Consider the following 21,963-nt stretch of genomic DNA (forward strand, 5'->3'; position numbering starts at 1 on the left):
ACTTTTGAAGCTCAAATAACTCATGTATTTGAATGTTTTTATCATAACTTCAGAAAATCCTAAATAGATATGAGACTAAAAGGGAATGATATTATCACTTTCAGCTGAGTAGCCATTTTTGATGTTTAAAGGTCTAAAGTAAAGAAAAAGAATACAGATAAGAAATTTATTTAGAAATAAATATCTGTATTTAAATCATATTTAAAAATAAAAATAAATATGGCTGTTTCGACGGAACTAAGTGTGGTCTCATGATATCATAAGCCAACGTACTACATAACTGTTGAATAGTTAGCTTCCTTTATAGGTACCGAGATAATTATAAATCACATGTAAAGTATTTTGTAACTGTGGTGGACGAAGACAGATTTCAGGATTTACAAAAGACTAAAATAAATGTAATTTTTTTTTAAAATTTAATATAACGAAACAAAAGAAAAAATTATCCGCCATCTGAAAAAATCAAAAAAAAATCTTAAGAGTGAAAATAAAAGCTGATTTTCAGAAGAAGAAGAAAAACTTATTTATTTCCATCTTCCCATTTATCTGATAATAAAAAAAAGTGGCAGTAAAATAGCGGTGCTTCGTGCCTCTGTTTTACCAACTCGGTTTTTTTACCGACTGGCTGCAAAAAAAAATGCTTGGGGGAGGGTGTAGTTACAAGATATGTTATAACTGCCACGTGCTTCCATTTTGAGCCTTAAATAGTTTAGGTTTTGAAGTAGAAGGAAAAAACAAAGTACTATTCTATTATTCACTTTTTGTGCATTTAGAGATGAAATAGTCTTTCAAGAGTGTTTTTATCAGGGCTCTGTTTGAAGAGCTCTTAACTGATAATTTATCCCCCCCCGACTTTTTTGGCATTTGGATAATTTTTAGAGATTCTCGCAGGGATTATACACTTGGTGCATCTTTCGTAATAAAAAGTAGCTTTGTAAAAAGAAATAGGAACAAACGGTACTGTTGTCAGCTTGATAATTTATGGTGCAATAGAAAGAAAACGAAAGTCTAACTTAAAACAAAGAAAGGAACAATGGGATACAATTCTGAGAAGCAGAAAAATAATCAAAAGAAACTTTAAATTAGATATATTAAATTAAAAAAAATTAGAGAACAAGAATTGAAGCCAAGAGCAAATGCTTTTTTGGAGAGAAAAAAAGAAAGAAAACAAGACAACCAAAAAACATGAATAGCCCTCGTCTGAAGGAGAACCGATAGATAGAATTATATATCGATATTTATTGCAACAAAAGCCGCTTTGGACCATGGCAAAAAAAGTGGTCCAAAATAATAAACATGCTAATAACACACATAACAAGCCATGGTACACTTGACTCTCGCTAACTCGAAATTCATGGGACCTCGATTTTTCTTCGAATTACGTTTAATTTGACTTTTATGCATAGTTCGAGTTATAGAAGCCAAATGAAAATTTTAGCTACAGAGGTACAAACTCGCTAAATGTACTCGCTACAGCCACTACAAAGTTAAGAGTAATTTTATTAGGGTACCATAGAATTAACATATCAAGGCTTTACTTTCAAATGTCAGTAATATATTCAGTTTGCTAGGAAATAAAGACCTGAACAATAACAGAATCTGACACAAAAATATGTTAGATAAAGTTCATGCAAATCAACTTTTACACGTTGCAACCTACATACCGGGATTTTGACTAACAGAGGTCCGTTGGAAAAACTTCGAGATACTGAGTTAAACTTGGATTTGTGGAGGTAAATTGACAATAAAATGAAAAGTTTTATACTGAATTTCGGGTTATAGAGGTAATTTTCGCGTCACTTCGACATACAGAGGTAAAATATAACCGCAAAATTATTTCGAGTTATGCATGGTTTTTTCTTCAACTTAGACAGGTTTTTCCAAGAGGATTGAAAATATTTCGAGATATCGAGTTTTGACGGCTCGAGTTGTCGAGAGTCAGCTGTACATAACAATGAAAAGATGTAACAATTCCAAATTAAAACAAACTTAACAAAACACATAATACCATAAAACTAACTCACATAATTACACAAAATGTCGCACATATGATAGATAGATACTAAATGCTTTAAACCCACAGGGGCCTTTGATACAAAAAGGAAAAATAAAATACTTCAAGCTTCCCCCTCCCCTCAGGAATCTCCCTATGGTCATTCCCAGTTTAATATATTTTGCAGTCCTTTTTATTGTCTCATAATATTTTCGTCCCATTATTGAGACCAACCACTCACTTGACCCCAAACTATTAGAAAATAATTGGTTTCTTAAATCCTATAATTCAGGACAAAGAGCAATGAAGTGAAGCAGATCCTCACCATTTCTCCAAACATGGGGTACGAGTAAGGACTATATATTACCCTTACTCTCCCTAAATAGTTTCTTCTTTCTCCAAATGCTAGGAAATATTAAATTATAGGCCTAAATCATTTTTAGGTCCTGACTGAAATTTAGTAAATTGTTCATAATTTATGGGCAACGAGATTTTAGGCATTTAGTTTATTCTCATAAAAACCTATCTTCCAGTCTGATCAAGTATCCCATCTTACTAAAGTGACAGGAATCTGTATTGCTGCGTCCGGAATACGAGCTAAAGCCACAAGTATTACAATACAATGTCGTTCATGCAGGAATGTTGTCCCAAATCTACCTATAAGACCTGGCCTAGAAGGATACAATCTTCCTCGCCGTTGTAATACGTAAGTGTTTGATTTTTTCCCATGTTTAATATCATTGATGCATCTGTGAAAGTGTAATGAACCTTCCTTTGACGGCTTTATCACAAGAATATGTCGAGTGTATGGTTCTAAATGCCCTGACGAGACCCATCCATTTATGCATTAAATGCCAGTGTCCCTTAATTTACCTTAACTGTAATTTAGTTTTTGCCCTTTTTTTCCTTTACTGTGCTTTTGCTTTACTCTGGCTATTCTAGTTTTGTGATATCCCTATCTAATTTATCATATCCTTATCTCTATCTAGTGTTATTCCTCCAGTCTTTCTGGAACTTCCTTTAATTAAAATGTACCAAATCCTGATTATTTAGCCAAGATTTTTTTCTTGCCATGTTATGTTTGGTTCAGGTTTACTATTACCTTCCTAGTCTGTATTTTTTACCCGAATTCTCTTTGATTAGCAAAGCATTCCCGTTACGTTTTATTATTTTTATTTGTGACTTTCTTATTCATGATTAGAGAAGTAATTTGGTGGTATATCATGTTCACTTTATTTGAAAATTAATGAACCAATATTATTTCCTTAAACTGAGAGCGCTTTGCTTTTCACTTTTAAATCTTGTAAAGTGTATAACGTAAGAGCCACTCTTTTGAAATAAATAACTTAAAAATAACAATAGGTAAAAGCTGGACTTAAATGGAGCTGGGTTTAAAAGTGAATTCTGATTCTGCATTTTAAATCATCAGAATAAAAGAGCCACCTAATTTCTTTTCCATCTTTCTTCTTCTTCTTCTTCTTCTTCTTAATTTCTTTTCTTTTCTAATTTCTTTTCCAAATACACAAAAAAGAGCTCCAATCTTTTGAAAAAAAGATTACGTTATAATCTTTTTTTGAAAAAAAGGAGGAATGGGGACTTAGGCTATGGGAATATTTCCAAATTTTTGTACTGGATCTATGGTTGTATCTAATATATTTCAATTTTCGATAATGACTTATTGTGCTCCTCTGGTGCGTGTTTTCTAATTGACACACCTGCATGGGGTATCTTTACTCAATAAACACAGAGGAACCAGTCCATGATTTTGAGGCGTTTTTTTATTACTTCTCACCTAACCTAATTTGGATAAACAAATCTTATTATTCCAAAGCCTTTGACAATACTTATTTGCGTTCTTTTATCTAAATTAGGTTCTAAAATGCTGGGAACTTATCTGAAATTCCTTCAGTCTTTAAGTAATATCAACATTTTAGAAAGTTTTGTATATTTTTTTTTAAATTAGTGGGATTTTATTGAGTAGCGTACTTACTTCCCCGGTTAACATGTATGTCAGTGCACCTTCTGTTATTTTCATAATCTCACAAAAATTGCCTCAAATCGATGTGGCATCGAGGTCAGTTAATGACTTTTTTTTCTCGCAAAAAGAAGGTTTTGTTAGTCCTCCAAGATATGGTGAAATCATTCTGTACATTGAAATTGGCAAAATCTGTATATTCATGGTAGCAAATAGACATCGTTCTATTAATGTATACATTATAGACACAATTGGGTGACAACTTTGTTTGTTCTTTACTTATAGTGAACAATGAACTCTAGCCCATAGTAACTGAAATGTTAAATAAATTATCATGTGCCTGATGATGCATCGTCGTTGCAGCAGTAGCTGCAATCTAGTAAAAGACGAACATGTCCCATGGTAACAAAAGAATATCCTGAAACTCCTAAAAAGTGTGTCGGATCGAAGCATTATATAGTAAAGGACGAACAGCCCATAGTAGAACTAAAAGTTGGATCACGGCAGGACTCTAACCTGTAATCTTTAGGTCTGAATTCCGATGCCTTTTCCATTAGGGTACGCGACCATTACTAAACCACCTTGCTACAGTAATTCTTCAACAAGGAAATTAACCTTTTTGCATAGGAATCACCATTATACTCTAAAAAGTCAAACCATCTATTTTGTATTTTTCATCCATTCCACCCATGCGTCTATCTTGTTTCAATCCATTTAGCCGTAAATTGAATCAAATGTCGCAAAATAAGAACCCGAAAAACAAGTGTGAAGCGTGGCGAAATGCCTGGGAAATATATACTTTGGGCTATATATCTACATATTAGGAGTTTGGGGTAAAGTATAGAGGAGCCACCGTCAAAATGTGTTAGTTACAGTTATTCTGTATATTATGAAATTATAATTGTTCCCTTCACATATTTCTTTCTCAATAGGTTGCTTTAGACCAGCTTGTAATACCAGACAGTATAAAAAGTCTAAGTCACCCATTTGCCTGCAAGTCCAACAGACTTGCCTACTCAATGCTATATCTTCAGCTACAGTCTTGGGTCTTAAACCTAAATATTGGTTTCTGAAATATTTAATTACCTAAGGACCTGTCATTTCAATTAGATTATAAATTAGAAAGCTACTTTAAAATGGATTAGTTGAATTTAGCCTATTTTTTATGGTAGCCTAGGCAGGTTTGTTTAGTTGAAGCCGACTAACCTAGAAAGATTGGGACCCTAGAATATAATTACCTAATTGGTAAAATTTTAGAAGACAAACGTGGTCTAATATGTCTATCGCACAGGCTACAATTGGAAAATAGTCTAGGACACAGAGAGAAGGGCAGGCTAACCTTCCTTACAATGTCACTCAAACATTTTCCTCAGCCTGCATTTTTGCACAATGGAGCACAACAAAAACGAACCATAGTCAATTTAGGAGCTAAACTTTTATCCAATCAACTCAATCCTATATAAAATCTTGCACTTGATGTTAGTGCTTCTGGGCTATCTACCCTTTGCACACATGACGCACGATCCTGCGCTACATTTCCTTAAGCTTTATTATTGTTCAACATGGCGGCTGATTTTGTTATTATTAGTGCAAATTTTGCCGAGAGTGACGCCACAAATAATGAATAAGGTCTATAATGACATCATATTAGGTATACAAGGAACCTTGCTTATGACTGACGTCATTAAAAATTAACAGCAAACAAACGCCGGCATCCTTTGTCATCTTAGGTATGACGTCATAAATGGCGTCATCACTTGTATATATATATATATATATATATATATATATATATATATATATATATATATATATGTACTTTATTAGTTGATTATAGTTGTTGCATTCGCCATGTATCCAAGTGAATCTAGTGAATTAAAAAAGTTTGAAAATATAGCTATGAGCAAAGATTGCCTTGATGTAGCATTCACATCAAAAAAATTACCCACAATAATCATGGAAGAAGTGGCAGACCCAGATCAGGCACAAAAGCAATTAATTTCAGCTTCAACTTCCTTAGATTATGATACCGCTATTATGGATGGATGTTAAACTCGTTAAACGAGTTTAACGCGAATCTTGACACAATTGGAAGTTACGGGAGAAATGTTCTTCGTGAAGCCTGTTTAAAGAAATATTCTCAAAAGCAAAGTTCGACTGTGCATATGGGAACCTACGCTGCTGAAAAAATATACGAATATAAAAAACTATATGAGTGTGAAGTATGCAAAAAGTATTATTCTTCTGGGTCACATTTGAATAGGCACATGAGAGCCCATAACGATGAAAAACTGTATGAGTGTGAAGTATGCAAAAAGAATTATTCTTATAGGTCACATTTGAATAGGCACATGAGAGCCCACAATGGTGAAAAACCATATGAATGTGAAGTATGCAAAAATAATTATTCTGACAGATCAAATTTGAAAAGACACATGAGAGCCCATAATGGTGAAAAACTATACGAATGTGAAGTATGCAAAAAGAAAATTTCTAGCAAATGGGGTTTGTCCCTGCATATGATAGTCCACAATGGAGAAAAACCTTATGAATGTGAGCTATGCCAAAAAAGGTTTTCTCGAAAAATGGGTTTGATTGAGCATGTGAGAACACACACTGGTGAAAACCTATATGGATGTGAAGTATGCCAAAAGAAAACTTCTAGCAAATGGAGGTTGACTCGGCATATGAGAACCCACAATGGTGGAAAACATCATGAATGTAAACTATGCCGAAAGAAATTTCCTCGAGAGATAAATTGGGTTGTGCACATGGAAACCCACAATGGAGAAAAACTCTATGAATGTGAAGTATGCAAAAATAAAAGTTCTAGCAAATGGAGTTTGTCCCGGCATATGAGAATCCACAATGGAGCAAAACCCTTTGAATGCGAGCTCTGCCAAAAGAAGTTTTCTCAAAAGTCAAGTTTGACTAGGTATATGAGAACCCACAATGGTGAAAAACAATATATATATATATTTATTTATGCCCGCTTACAATGGAGAAATGGAGAAAAAAAAGCGGAGTACAAAATGAAACAAAAAAAGAAGAAAAACATGTTCAACACTAAAAATTAAATACAGGTATTTCATTCACAGAAACAGTTGAGTCAGCGGTGACGATTCAAATTTGAATAGGCACATGAGAGTCCACAGTGGAGATAAACCCCATGAATGTGAACTATGCCAAAAAAAGTTTTCTCTAAAGTCAGGTTTGATTAGGCACATGAGAACCCATAATGGAGAAAATCCTTATGAATGTGAACTGTGCCAAAAAAGGTTTTCTCGGAAGATATATTTGATTGTGCATATGGGAACCCACAAAAAAACCCAGAGTGGGGAGAACCCAAACTGTAAGAGAAGCCAACAGCTGTGAGAGCCCAAAGCTGATTCACGTTGCAAGTGAGTTTAGTAATAATAAAATTTTGAAGTATTTTTGGAAAGTATTATTATTTAAATCTAGCAGGTTGCTAGATTTAAGTAATTTAAAAATATGGTTGTTCTTTAAAAGTCCAGTTCTATGACGAAATTTCAGCTGCCTCTTTGTGCTGAATTAGCCGCTAGGCTCTAGTACGTAGCAATCTACTGATTGATGTTATTCGATAAAGATTGAACAGCTAAAAAAGGAATATTTTTATATATTTTGATTGATTCCTACACACATGATTAGAATTAGCTTCATTAGCCATTCGTTCATATAATAAACAGATGGTAATTCCCTGGCTTGGATTTCTTTATTTTTAAATCAGCATATTTAGTATTTGAGCTGGAACGTTTCTGATGCTAAAATTAATTATTTTGAAATTTTGAGAGGAATAATGTCTGGATGTAAAGGATTTTATTTCAAGCCTGTCTACGGTAACTGTTCTACATATGACATGAATTTCTGCCTCAAAAATGTTGTTTGTATCACCCTTAAAGCAAATTGTGGTCCACATTTTTTTTTATGGAGACAGCAAATCCACTACTACCGTCGACATTGTCGAAACTGCCCATAATCTTAAAGATTATGTTATTGAAGGACCATACCTCATTTTGATATAAATATAAAAAGAGAAGACTGTACAAAAAGAAAAAAGAAATATCTTAGTTGGGTGGAGTAGATAATGTTGTTAAAGCGGTAATTGTCAAAGTCCGAATTATATGTCATTTGTTTTTAGGATCCGGAGGACAGAAATATTTTTCAAATTAACGAAAAAGAAGAAGAATTGATTGTCTTCTGGGTCTCAGTAATAGGAAATGAGCTGTTACTTATTTTCTCCTTGTATGTCATTGCTCTTAGAGAATGTCACGAAGAGGATTCTAAATTAGATACATTAACGAATACAGAGAGTAATGAATAGAACTGTATATTCATTATGGTCTTCCTTTTCGTTGATGATTACACTAGGACGCATTACTAATCTATTCTTGTTATATTTCCTTTGATTTTCCCAGCCGTACCATTTTATGAATACTGATTCATAGTTTATGATTAGGGAACAAGTGGGACGGCCGCCATGTTCTTTGGATCCCTATTATATTGTTCCTGATAAATGCAAATGTGTTGATTTCCAAGTTTTGAAGCTACAAGAGGCGCCTGATGATATTCCACAAGGAGAAATGCCGAGACATTTACAACTTTACTGCGACAGGCAAGTTATTACTTTTTTTTATGTTCATTCGAAACTGAGCTTACCAGAAGAATAATCCATGACAAAGAAAGAATCAATTACTTTGATGTTGAATCTTTCGAGGCTGAAAAGCTCTAATGGGGACTACTTACTCATATACTAATACTACTAACAGCTCACTGCAGCACCAAGCCGCTTGAGGCCAATGCAGTTACGTACGCTCCTCCATCTCAAACTATTTGAAGCCCCCGTCTTTACACTCTCCCAGGAAGCTCCAGTTTTCCTTGAATCTTCCCTTACGACATCGTCCCACCCTAACTGGGGACGATCTGCTTTTCATTTGACCCTAGAGTATTGGCCGAAAAGGAGGATGAGTTAAACTAAAATTTAATTTTTTTGAATTAAAATCAGGTATTTTGCAGGTATCAAGACATGGCTAATTGTAGAAAAAGCCAAGACAGATAGTCCGAGTGATTGAGAGGCAAATCTGGGATAAGCCCTTTTTAGGATCGTATAAAAATGATGTCATTCAATCATACGTACAACATGCCCTAGCCTTCTCAATCTTTATCTCATTATAGCCCTAGAAAGGGGGATTAAACCACGCTTTTCGTAAAGCCTACTACTTGAGATCCCGTCAGGCAGTCGAGTACCCAAAACAATCTTTAGGCAGTTTATTACTATAAAGTATTCTGAATACGTCTTATGAAGTACATCCTATTGTCTTTGGACTTTACCAGCTATAATCTCTTAAAGTACTTAGGGTACCCGCGACAAATTTTTTGGTGGAGGAATTGGGTAAAAGATTGCTATACTCTTACGAGGAAGAGGAGGGTAAAGATTTGAGAAAGCTGGTTTTATCAGAGGTGTTATATCATTTTGAATATAAAAGATTGCCTTTTTCTTTAGCCTCCTGGTTTTCTCCCTTTCTATTAAGGACCCATAAAGAAGTACTCTTAAAAACAGATAGTTCACTTTTTTTTTTTTTTTGAAAATGATAGAGAAGTCTGATAGGATATGGATGTAAATAACAACGAGTAGATGTCTCGACGGGGACTTTAGTAGAGCTTTTGTTACTCCTTTCAACTCTGTTCTCCGCAATATTTTGCATAATTTTACCTCGGCAGTTGAATTTCTCACATCTCCAGCTTATAAAATGCAAATCTGTCCATATCGGTATTATTATTTTTGCTGTGTTAACGTTGCAAGAAAAAGATAAAAAAAGGGAGGAACCTCAAATTGGTGTGACCAATGTTTGACTTTAATTAATCCTCTATTCGTTAGGAATAAGAAGCAGAAAAACAGGAATTATCGAAAGGGTACAAGTCATATATACCTTCTATAAACAGCAAATACCTTCCTGTTCTTGTTGAGACTGTAGCTTGGAAAACAAGGTTGATGCGGGTATTATGATATATTATACAATACGCTTATTATGACATATTATACAATACGCAATACACTTGTTTATACTATATTCTGAAGATTTTATTGTGCTGGGAAAACGCATAATGGTTTCAGACAGCCCGCTCGTATTTGTTGTGATTTTGATGGGTGGTTTAGAATAGAATAGAATATGATTTATTGGCTAAAATAGCACAAAAGCTAGCATAAGCACGTCAAAATTACCATAACAAAACAAATGTACGGTATAAACATAAAACAAAAAATTTCATCAATTTAAACAAATGTTAGGGTATGAACCAAAAGCCGAAGTTATATAACTTGTAGAAATGGGAAACAAAATAGTAGATAAAAGAATTTTGGCACATAACGGCTTCCATTTGGGGACTCAACTTAAATTTGGTCTGTTAAGCTCTATGGCCAGTGAATCGTGTATAAGAAACAGTTGGGGCATTTACTTTAAAGGGAGGGAGAAAACGTCGATGATAGTCAGAACTAAGGCACTTGTGACCAAGGTTCATGGTAAGGATGTGACGTCGTGATTCCAATGTAATAAGTTCAAGTCTAGCCAAACCTTCATCGTATGTAGTATAGGCCGTCCCCAGAATAATTTTTATTGCTTTTTTTGAATACTTTCAATTTTAGAACATTGGTCTTTGGTCAACCCAGTTTGCACTCTAACCTAACAGACAAGCAACATTCCAATGATTTACTGTTGTGGTTTTTCAAAATATTGTTTTACTTTTCACATTTTAAAGGATTTACTTTTATAATAAATTATACACAGTTCTTAGGGGGGCATGCCTTAAGGCCTTAGCCCTCCCCCTATAATTTTGAAGTAAATAAAAACAGTTTCTAGGTTGAACTGATTCGTCAAAGACAAGGACTTTCTGCCATGTGAGCCTAATGATAAATTCTTCATTGCAAAATGAAATTATAAGAGCTTTTGTGTAAATTTTGAAAGTCTAGAAAGCTTGATTTTCGTCCTGCCAATGGGTGGACAAGGCTGGGAGATCGGTACTTAAAATGTAGGTTCGTTCTATGATTCTTATTGCGGGTGCTCTCATTCCTCCACCAAAACAAACGTATCTCTCCATCTTTCTGCTACTTCCGCTGCAAATTTGTTGTAGCTTCTAACCACCTGATGCTGGTACAATAGGTTATACTCCTTCTCCTGGAGTATATGCTCATCCCATCCATTTGATACTTTCCAAGATTCTGGCCACTTTCCAAGAAATCCTCAAAGACTTTAGTCATCTTCGGTTTACAGGATAATGTCCAGTAAATTTAATGAAAAGAGCATTTTTTTTAGTTCGAAATCTTATTCAAATTCTTATAGTACAGGAATAATAAGGTTTGACTAGGAACAAATTGATAAAGTAATGCTTTCTTCACTATCCAGACCAGAAGAAATCACTGGACAACATATCCAAAATCGCCATCTCTAACTCGTTGCTAAATTTGTTTTTTTCGCCGTTTTTGTTTATTAATTTTTCATTTTTTTGAAAAAAAATGAAATATCACCAAACTGGTGTTTGATATGTCTTTCTGTATCAGATTTAAAAGCTGAAACGATATCTGATGTTAGTTTCTCCGAAATGTCAAAAAATAAATCAGAAATACTCTGTTTTTGAACAAAAATGAACAAATTTTAACGTTTTAGGTAAAAAAAAAAAGAAGAACAAGCGTTCGATAGAAGTTTCTAGATCAGTTTTGAGTTGACAAGCTAGGTTTTCTGAGATACTTCAAGATTTTTTTTAATACCAATCCTCCCCCCCCTTCCCCAAAAACCTTGCTCTTTGAAGGCATTTGAGATCAAAATCCATTCACCTTCATCACTATAAAAACGACGTGGTAAAAATTATTTGTAATAAAACGTAAGAAAATTGCACATCTGATTGATCAAAGGAACAAAAATCACAGGAAAAATTAAATCAATAAAGAAAATTTATCTTCTTGACACTTCGCGTTGTTGCACGAAACTCCTCTACATACTCGACAAGCTATGGTGCATTCTAGGCCATTTTTCTTGCAGGAGCATCTCTCACTGTCGCAACCATCAGCTCGGCAAGAACACTTCACTTTCTTTAGAAGATGTGGAGGAGCAGCGGGGAGATCCGTCATTTTTGGCTCTAAGACTTTATTGCCTTGAAGATTCCTTCCCCATCTTTGTGGGTCAACCATACTCCCTAGCCAAATCTGAACGTTGCTGAAGATTCGGAACAATTGATATTTCGCTGCTATCTTAGTCGGAGGCAGCTCTTGTGGGTGTACGAATGAGGTGGCAGTATTGAATTTCCTCTGTAAAACTTGGTTCCTAGCAGTGTCAAGGCTTGGCAGATCCTGGCAGTTGTAGAGTATCAGCAAAGCTTTCTCTTCAGCCGCAGCTATCTCATCATGAGATGCAGATTTTTTGGGAAACAGGGTACCAGCGTCTCTGAAACTCGAGCTGGATAACAATAGCTGAAGAGCTTTTCTTTTCCGATGCCATAAAGGTGCGATGTTGTGTCAACTCAGTATAGCGTGACAGAACGACAACAGCTGGCAAACTTCTGATCCTAGCTTGTCTTTTATCTGACAAACATCCCAAGCTGAGCATTCACTTTCGAATTTCGCTTCCGGCGAGAAGTAAACTCGATTTGAACTCGTGTCTACATGACAGATGAGGAGGACGAGGACATCCGTGTCATCAGCAACCACAATGGTGTCTCTATGGAGTGCAGTTTCCATAGCCTTCTTCACTATGTCTAGATCAGCATCTCCTTCAGAGGGATATACATCGCAACCGCTGGCTACCAGAGCGTTTCCAAGAATTTTCAGAAAACGCGATTTGTTCTCCCTGCATGAAAGGAATTCCTCTTTCTTCATGCAAAGATTCATGTCTTCGGTTAATAACATTTCGCGGCCGACAGATCCAGCTCGACGCAAATGGGTTGCATCTTTGATTGACGGACCGCTGTCGTATCCGTCGAAGACGACAACTGCACGGGGATACTTTTTTTCGATGTAATGAATGTACGAAGACATGATAGCCTTGTATGTGGAAGTGACCTTCCATGGGATCCGATAGAGAAGGGCGCTCCCGTCTAAGACGAAGCTGGTAATTCCCACCAGTCTTGGGGACTGAGCATCAAACCCAAATGACTGATAGACTGCTTTTGCTAGCTCGGGCTTGTTCGCCTTTCGCATGAATCCGTTTTTTTTCGAAAAGAGCAGTAAGAATGGTACAGAGCTCAAACTTGAAATAATCTTCCTTGACACTAGACCTCTGGGCAACGATAATGAACCTCTGAAAAACTAGTGCCGGGTTGATGTACGCCACCTCAGAAGAGCCCGACTTTTTTATCGTCATCAGAGTCACTTGGTCTTTCTTTTTAAAGACGTGTTCCTTCAAGGTCTTTTCTGACATCTTGTCTAAGATTTTTTTCCCAGCAGATTCAGTTTCGTCAACGTTCACACCTGAAGATGAAGCTACTCCATTTGAAACGGTTTTTCTCAGTTATGCATTGCCTTTGAATAGGGATGATATTTCGAAGAAACCTACCAACTTCGCGGTATCTTCCCAGTCACGGTTTTGTCTGTTCAGACTCAAGTCGCGATGCTGCTCGCTTGTAGAGTAGACGATATTCGTCAGGTTCTGCATCAACAGGTTGACCTCAAGACACGCCGGCCTCGATAGGACCCAAATCATGCTCTGTTCTTCAGTCATGCCACCCCCACCAGTGAGTCCTCTCGATGTCTTAAGGCTTCGCATGTGCTCTTGTTCAATAACTAAAGCTGGTGAGAGGCCGGCACAGCGCCGATCTTACCTTCTAATTGTGTGCCCTTTCTCACTGAACACCTGCAAAATGTTAAGATGATGACTTTGAAGTTTAGTCATCTCTTGGATCTACAACCAAACAGATTTCACGTAAAGGCTGCACCTAGATGTGGCCAGGTAGGGAAGCATTTCTGCTGCAACTTGTAAATGCAGGTCCCATAGGCCCATTCTCTCGGTACGTATAAACTTGAGAAGCTTTTCAACCATGTCAAGGTACTGCAGCCAAAGCTTTGCTGTTCGGTGATCTCGTACGTCTTCAATCTTCTGTTTGATAATACTTTCCAGTAGTCCCAGCTCTGGTGCTTCGTCATGGTCTCTGGGAGACATTTTTCCCTCAAGGGTGTCGTTGAAGAGTTTCTCAATTCCGAAAGTATCGAAAGTTCCCGCATCTTGTCCTAAAAAATGAGCGTAGAGAGCCGAGCTCACGAGAATGTGACCTCTAATAGCTCTAGAAATCACTTTCCCAGAGAGTATATGTGGTACCGTTGCCGGTGCGTATACTATTTCCAAGATTTTTTTGAGCCTACTGTCTTGCATCAGGTGCCCTATGCATCCGACGAAGCTCATCATGAAGTGAAAGCCTTCGACTTTGATGATAACGTTGTCCAGCTTATTTGAAACGTCGGACTTGATAGTCTTCATTGCCTTCCACCAAAGTGGCTGATCGAATGTGACGACTGGCGTAAATCCGTTTTTCCTCCCCTGACAAGCAATGAAGCACAGGGTTGAGTATAGGCATGACTCATTGTTAGAAGGCAGATCGATAATGGGCAAAAAAATAATACTTGCCTTGTCGCAAGGGGTTTGTGCATCTTCGTCCAGCGAGTGCGAGAAAGCCGATTGCATAAAACCATTCCAGTTAGGTCTTGGGCTCTTGAAAAACCACGATGACAATCAGAGCTGGCCAAGGAATGCGAATAGATCATTCACAATGTTCTGGGATATTTTCTCGTACCGAATCTGAGAAAGCACCGCTTCACTTATCCGAAAAGGGTAAATAGGGACTCGACCTTTGAGCGTCACGGCGTCATGAGAAGCACTCCCTCTTGGGATTGGTGCCACTCTGTTTTTCAGAGGGGGAGTGACAGATGCTAGAATTACCATACCGTGGAAAGTGCCCTTTCCGTCAATCGTGCACATATCGTGATCTGCATTAACGGACAAAAAAAAAACACACACAAAAAAAAAAGAAATCATGGTTATCACTTAGTTTTTTTGCCAAAAATAGCGAAATTTTGCTTTTTTTTTATACTGAAAATTGGTTTTTTCATTTTAATTGACTTTTATAAGAAAAACTAACGTCAGAAACAGTTTCAGCTCTCAATTCTGATACAGATAGACGTATCAACCATTCATTTCGTGACATTTCATTTTTTCATGAAAAATAAAAATAAATGTAACAAAAATAGCAAAAAAAAACAAACAAATTTCGCAACGGGTTAGAGATGGAGATTTTGGATATGTTTTTCAGCACTTTTTTCTGGTCCGTATGGTGAAGAAAGCATTACTTTATCAATTTGTTCCTAGTTCGGGCATTTTTTTTCCGTATTATTACTGTACTGTTAAGCCTATTTGGTTCAAGGGCATATTTATGTAACAAAAGTCTTCATGAAAGATTTTACATAAATTGTTTTTTTTACCATATGAAAGGTGCATTAAGCCTGTGCTTGTGTCTGTGCGGCGTTAATGTTAAGAATATGTTTTTTTCGGAAATATAATCCAAAGGAAAAAATAGAGCTAGACAAACCCATGGCATACTTAATTTAAAGAATTGGATTCCCGGAACGATTCAAAAAACAACATAAATTTTCAAGGGATTTCCCCCATGACACATAAATTAGTTTTAGCAAGACTTATTCCCCAGAAAGGAAACAAGATGTTTTTCAGTGCCTTGCTTCCATGAGCGGATGACACAACAGATTTGTAACGGAAAGAAACACAATTAATACAGATATCATCTTTATCTGTTTCCTCTGTTCTTTGCTGATCAAGCAAGACTCGTGGCACTATAAACTGTTTGATCGTGTGGTGTCAGCCTTGGAAATTACTGTTTCCAATGAAATGGTTGAATCCCTTAATTTTCTTTCTTCAAATGACTGTCTTACAGAGGTGGAACATTTAAAATTTTCTATACTGAGGGGGTATTTCATAATGTGATCAATTTTTTTTATATGGTTATCGCGGGATAAGTTGTATGGCCAAAAAAATCTCCCGAAAAAGTAGCTGCATTATTCATGGGGAAGTGAGTTTACAATTTTGGCAATAAATTATCTTTTATTGTCAAAAAGGGAGCTTTGAGAAACAGTAGAGGTTTCACATCTTTTTGTTCAGTCGTATTGAGATGTATTAGATCCCTTTGACCTAATTCTACAAAAGATTGATGTTTAGAAAAGCGTTAAAGGGTGGTGCTTTTCACCCCCTTTTTGTATAAGTTTAATTGAATCCCTTATCATACACTAGAATAGAAGCACAATTCAGGAAAAAAACATTGATTAAAATTATTCTTTTATAGAGACATAATGTTCAAATATAGAGAATACTTCTTATCAAGTCCTCGGCTAAAATGAGTTGTTTGGATCACATAGTAATCAGATTAATACAAAAAATGGTACGTCTAAGCCTACTTGGACAGGGCTGCCACTGGTCCAGGGAAATGAATCCCTCCTCAAGCCGCCCAAAAATCATGACTAGAGAAAAATCACTCAAAATTCAAATGTACTTGATAAATCTCTTAGTTTACTTTTTTCATCAAAAAAAGAAACACATTTCCGGTTCTATGAAGGTCTCCGCTTGAAAATTGTAATTTTTGCTTCCGAATGATTGTGAACTTGATTTTAAACTTCAATGCACATGTGAATTGCAATTGAAATGAATAATATGAATTTCCTGAATGAAATGAAAAACTGAATGGAATACTGAATCTAAATTGAAAAATCTGAATTGCTATAAAAAGGACTAGATGAGAAATTACAAATGAAAAGGTATCACGAATCTCACTAGTGAATAATTCTAATGAATCCTAATGAAGACTCATTAGGGATGATAGCCCGGGGCTGGACCCCTCTTCCCCTCTTTCCAATTAGGTACAGGCATTGTTTGCGTTTTCAGAAAAAAACAGAAAATATTATGACATTCAGGACAAAACAGATGGTCTTTTTTTGGTTTCTGGCCTGTGTTCTCCGAAAATGGTAGCTTTTAAATTGGAAAACAGCTTGCTCTTACTTATGCCAACATTAAAAACTAGTGAAGTAGGTCATATAAATACTTTGCAACCCTAAACACTTTACATCATATATTTACTTCATAAAAAAATTCATTCTTTGGTAGCGCTAAAAATTCACAACCCATTGTTATAAAACAGCAGATTAACGTGAAATGAATTTAGACAAATTGAACTAAATAGAAAGTGCTTGAAAAAAAATTAGATAAGTAATGCTCATGAGCTCCAACATAAACAAATTAATGCCAAGGAAAATACTTGGAATGAAATGTCACGTCTTCTGCAGACCTAGTTTTCCTTCAAACTTCATTCCATGGAAGTCAAAATTAGATGTATTTACGTACAGATGTGTAAACACTTTTTTTTAAGGAGATACATAAAGTTCCATGCAAACAAGAAATAAAATGATTAGCAAAATAATGTTCCCAACATTCCTAAAGTCCGACGAAATATCTTTTGAAATACATGGCTTTGAAAATGAACCAGATTTAGTGTAAACATAGCAAATAAATTAACGCTTCGAATTTCCCGGAATAATCTGTCAAATCTTGTGAAGCGAAACTTGCCGTACAATATCGGTTTTACATGTCTACTTTCTTTGACAGCGAAATTTTGAATGGATCGAAGCACAAATAGGTTATAAATTAACCCTTGAATTGCCCTCGAATGAGCTGTAAAATCTTCTGCAGCAAAAATTTGCATGAAATTAAATGGCTATTCATAGATAGGCTCTCTTTAAGTCTTATATGTATAGATGATATGTATAGATAATCTGTATAGATGATATGTATAGACGATATGTATATATGATATGTATAGATGATTCGCGCCCATAACGAAAGGGTGTTTCTTAAATTTTGAAAATTTTAAAGAAGAGGGAATAAGATCTTCTGATTTTTGTAGGAACAGTTCTTTTTTGAGTATTTAATTGAGAAGAAAATCTACAAATTCAAAGTACATAATTGAATAGATAGATAGATAGTTTATTAGGCTCAATAAAGTCATGCCAAAGGTTTTATTTAATTCCCGAATTAACTTTAACTTAAAGGCTTTATCAACTTCCTTACTGCAGTAAGGAACAATCACTTTTTTCCTTGTATTTTTTTTCCTTTTACTTACATCAATTAAGCGTTTCCCACCCCATGAACAGGCTATTCTTGGGTGGATTATTTAATTGATTGATTTAAATGGTTTATTGATTTAAGGATTTTGCAACAAAAAACTACTTTGCTTTTCTTGTGAAGAAGACGAACAAATTTTAATTTTTGAAAAATTCATTGACTAAAACTAAGAAAAGACTAAGTCAGCTACCTTATTACAAAACAAGCTTCCTGCGGGATTGTTGACAGACAAAGAACTGATGCCGTTATAAAACGAATCGTTCGGTTTGGGTTTCCACTGAATCTTTATCAAAAATGTATCAGATTGTTGTAGTCTTGTTTGAATGCGAGTTTAGCGTTTTATGTTTACTTTTTCTATTTTTCTTTATACTCCATCGTAAAACTTCTGTTATTTATGGTAAAAATTACACATTTATTCATTCATTCATAACTACAAAATAGTTAAAGTACATAATATTTTAAACGAAAAGGACCAAAAAAACTGAAAGAAAACCCGCTTTTTCTTGCGTTACTTTTCTTGCGTTAAAGCCCACGCAGCTTCTATCAGCTGTTGAGTGTAAACCGCTGTCATAGCTCATCTCCACTGTTTTTCTCTAAAATGTCGAGTGTGTCACAGTTTATCGTCTCTATTATTGAGACATTGCAAGTTTAAGAACGCACGGCGAACTTTTTATTTCAAAATACCATGCATCCTCAATAGTTCTTCCAAACTTTAGAAGCGACAAAAGGCAAACGAATGATCTCATTGGTTTGAGGGGGCGCGAAAAAAAAAAAAAAAAGAGGGCATGTCTACTAATCAACGTACCTTTGATTTGAAATTTAAAGAGTAGAAATCACGATCCGTTTCACATTGTTCACATTTTCTGGGAATTAATTATCCAACAACGACGTACGGGTAATTTAGTAACCGCAATCTAATTTTTCAAATACCTTTTTTTGCTCTTGCAAAATTCAATAATTTGTTCTGGGGCGAATTCCATTTTGAACCCTTAAAGGGGCTCAAAATTGCCCATAGTAATCAAAATACTAAAAATGTGTTTCTAAACAAACTGTCTAGTGATGAAATTGCCGTTTGTAGCTGATTCATGAATGGTAATTATTATCTTCGTCGGTCTTAATTGTAAAATGTCATTTTGAAATCAAATTTACAGTAATTTTTAAAAACAGTCTGAAACCCTTCGAAAAAGGTATCACAGAAAAAAAAGTGGGCCATTGGAATCACCATTGATCAAGATTCTAAATAGGAAACTTACAGCCCCCGCCTTGAACGACAAGGAAAATTACAGGTAAATTTTCTGATTAACTCACTAATAAGATAGCTAAGAAATAGACGTAATTTTAGAATGAGACCTTCATCTGAATCCAAATATAAACATCCATTTCCGTCCGCAATGAGCTTCGGAATAATACGATATAGTTACAGTATCCTGTTTAAGGTCTTTTAAAACTTTATCTGTATTAGCCTTTTTCCACCGTCCTGAATAAATTGCTAGCTAACAACTTTACTAATAATTGCGTTTCCGTGAGATAACAAAGAAATTCTTAGCTAGTGATTTTCTCTTACAGATTAAATCGTTATTGAAGAAAATTGTCGGAGAATTCGAAGCGCGACGTTCAAAAATTGATAATGAAGCAAACATAGATTACTAGTTTCTATGCCTTAAACATGCAATATCCCAGCCTGCAGCTATTTCTTCCAGCTAGCAAGTTCTTTTGTTGGTTTCCTACATATATTTTAAGAGATAAAATAGCCTTGTAGACTATGCTGTATTTTTTCCCAAGGTTGCATTTTGTAATTTCCTGCCAAATTGTTTTATGAGAATTGTCAGCTAACCCTTTTTTTTCGTAAAAGTTTTGGATAACAATCTGACGATTGAAAAAAACAAACTATTATCAGTGTGTTTTTGGTGGTACAAGAAATGTATAGAAAGGGAAGATCAAGATTATAAAAACCAAGTAACCCAAATGAGGGATCTAAGTTAGAAACCGAAGGAAAGGAGCCCTGGCAGTAACCACGAAATTTTAACTCTTTCCACAAAAAAGGTTCTTACTCGAAGTTTTGTGCATGATCATTATAATTTATTTTGTTTTCTTAAAGGTACCTTTGCGATAAAGTTGTTCCTGGAAACCGTGTAACAATTTTAGGAATTTATTCAATAAAGAAGAGTGGAAAAACTACAACGAAGAAGTCTTCAAAAGAAAAAGTCTCAGTAGGAGTTCGAGCACCTTACCTTCGTGTTCTTGGCATTCAAATCGAAACGACCGGTAGTGGTCGATCCGCTGTTTCACCGTTTACACCTGCAGAAGAAGAACAGATGAGACGACTTGCGGCATTACCAAACATTCACGAAAAGATCTCTAAAAGCGTGGCACCGTCAATTTATGGCTCGGATGATGTAAAAAAAGCAATTGCTTGTCTCCTGTTCGGAGGTTAGTCATTTCGTATACTAAATAATTCTAAAACAAACAACAGAAATTAATTGAAGTTTACCGTATGCGCATGTAGTTGCGATTGGCAGCTGAGCTCCCCTCTTTTTTGATGTGTCCGAACCCTCCTCCTTACGTGATGTCTTTGTGAAAATTAACAAACTTCAGCCATATGGCTCGAAAATATATAACGTTTTTATTCAGACCATTAACGCCATTCGACCAAATTCTAGTGGGACCAAGGCGGTACAGGAGGTACCGAGTTCAACATGTTGGTGACGAGTGGACACTTGAGTTTTTGCGCCTTCTCGAATTTAGAAAAAAATAGATGTTTGTTCATACAACTAAAAACTGCAAAAGACGATCTTCATAGAGACCCCCCCCCCCCTTAATGAACATTTTTGGTAATGTGAAATGGGGAATTTTGGGTAATGTTTGCTGTTTATGTGACCGAGCCCCTCTCCCTATGGGATGCCTTTGTAAAAATTGGCAAATTTCAGATATCTGGTTCGAAACCGAATAATATTTTTATTCAGAGACATGGACGTCACTCTGCTGAATTCAAATGTAGACCCAGGTGGGACAAGAGATACCAATTTAAATTTTAGATGACGAATGGACACCGAGTTTATGCTCCCTCTCGAATTTAGAAATAAACATATATATATATATATATATATATATATATATATATATATATATATATATATATATATATATATATATATATATATATATAAATATAAATTCCGCAAAAGACGATTTTCATAGTTGAACCCCCCCCCCCCTGTTAATAAAACTTAGGGTGATTTGAAATTGCCTTAGATTATCTTATTTTCGTAAGAAGTGAAAAATACTTATGTAAAACTCAAGTAGAATCGATGCAATATTTAGTTGAAATATTGTCACCTAGTAACCTAATATCAAGAAGATTTATTGCCTCGAGAATTGATCTTATCTTTATTGTCCGGAGGTGACGTATAATATTCACTGAATTAATCGAAACAGGTAATATTGCAAGGTAAATGCATGTGTAACTCTTGGACCTGGGTTCCTACGGCACATCCTATTTGAGCTATTATTGATTTTGTTTACTGTTCCTGATATTGTTTACTGATATTGTCAACTGTTCCAGACGGTCCTAGTGACGAATGATACTCATGGATGCTTTAATAACGATATGCACTATAATAGTAAGGTTAAAATTAAGATTAAACTGCCAAGGGGAGACTAGAACAAGTTATTTTTACACCAGGGCTTCTTGAACATCAATAAAAGTAATCCTTTTTTTGGTATTTCCCTACAATCCAGAACACATTTGAGAAGTGAAGTTAGGTTAATCATAATGAAATACTTTAGTTTATATAATAATTTGGTTTATATAATAATAT

The 21,963-nt window shown here is 35.4% G+C and overlaps 2 protein-coding genes across 5 annotated transcripts in view; both read left to right on the forward strand.

The window, feature by feature from the left end:
• The window catches only part of Mcm5 (Minichromosome maintenance 5), a 253,686-nt gene that overhangs the window by 37,347 nt on the left and 194,376 nt on the right, over positions 1-21,963 (forward strand). For all 4 annotated transcript variants that reach the window (XM_089092199.1, XM_089092201.1, XM_089092200.1 and 1 more), the window contains exons 5-7: positions 2,527-2,699; positions 8,446-8,601; positions 20,244-20,575. In XM_089092199.1, the coding sequence (XP_088948325.1) occupies positions 2,527-2,699; positions 8,446-8,601; positions 20,244-20,575 (661 nt within the window). The remainder of the gene's footprint in view (positions 1-2,526; positions 2,700-8,445; positions 8,602-20,243; positions 20,576-21,963) is intronic.
• On the forward strand, positions 6,014-7,343 carry LOC148950193 (uncharacterized). The gene is made up of 2 exons (XM_089091317.1): positions 6,014-6,903; positions 7,106-7,343. Exons 1-2 carry the CDS (start codon positions 6,014-6,016, stop codon positions 7,341-7,343), a joined length of 1,128 nt encoding a protein of 375 aa, XP_088947443.1.

The sequence above is a fragment of the Artemia sp. Qi Xiang Cuo genome, chromosome 7 (assembly GCF_049724085.1).
Source record: "Artemia sp. Qi Xiang Cuo chromosome 7, ASM4972408v1, whole genome shotgun sequence".
Taxonomy (NCBI): Eukaryota; Metazoa; Arthropoda; class Branchiopoda; order Anostraca; family Artemiidae; genus Artemia; species Artemia sp. Qi Xiang Cuo.

Bases quoted from the DNA above. Each gene is read 5' to 3' on its own strand.
- LOC148950193 (XM_089091317.1), top strand. From the start codon at position 6,014: ATGTTAAACTCGTTAAACGAGTTTAACGCGAATCTTGACACAATTGGA. The intron at 6,904-7,105 runs GTATATGAGAAC...AAATTTGAATAG, and splicing joins CAAAAGTCAAGTTTGACTAG to GCACATGAGAGTCCACAGTG.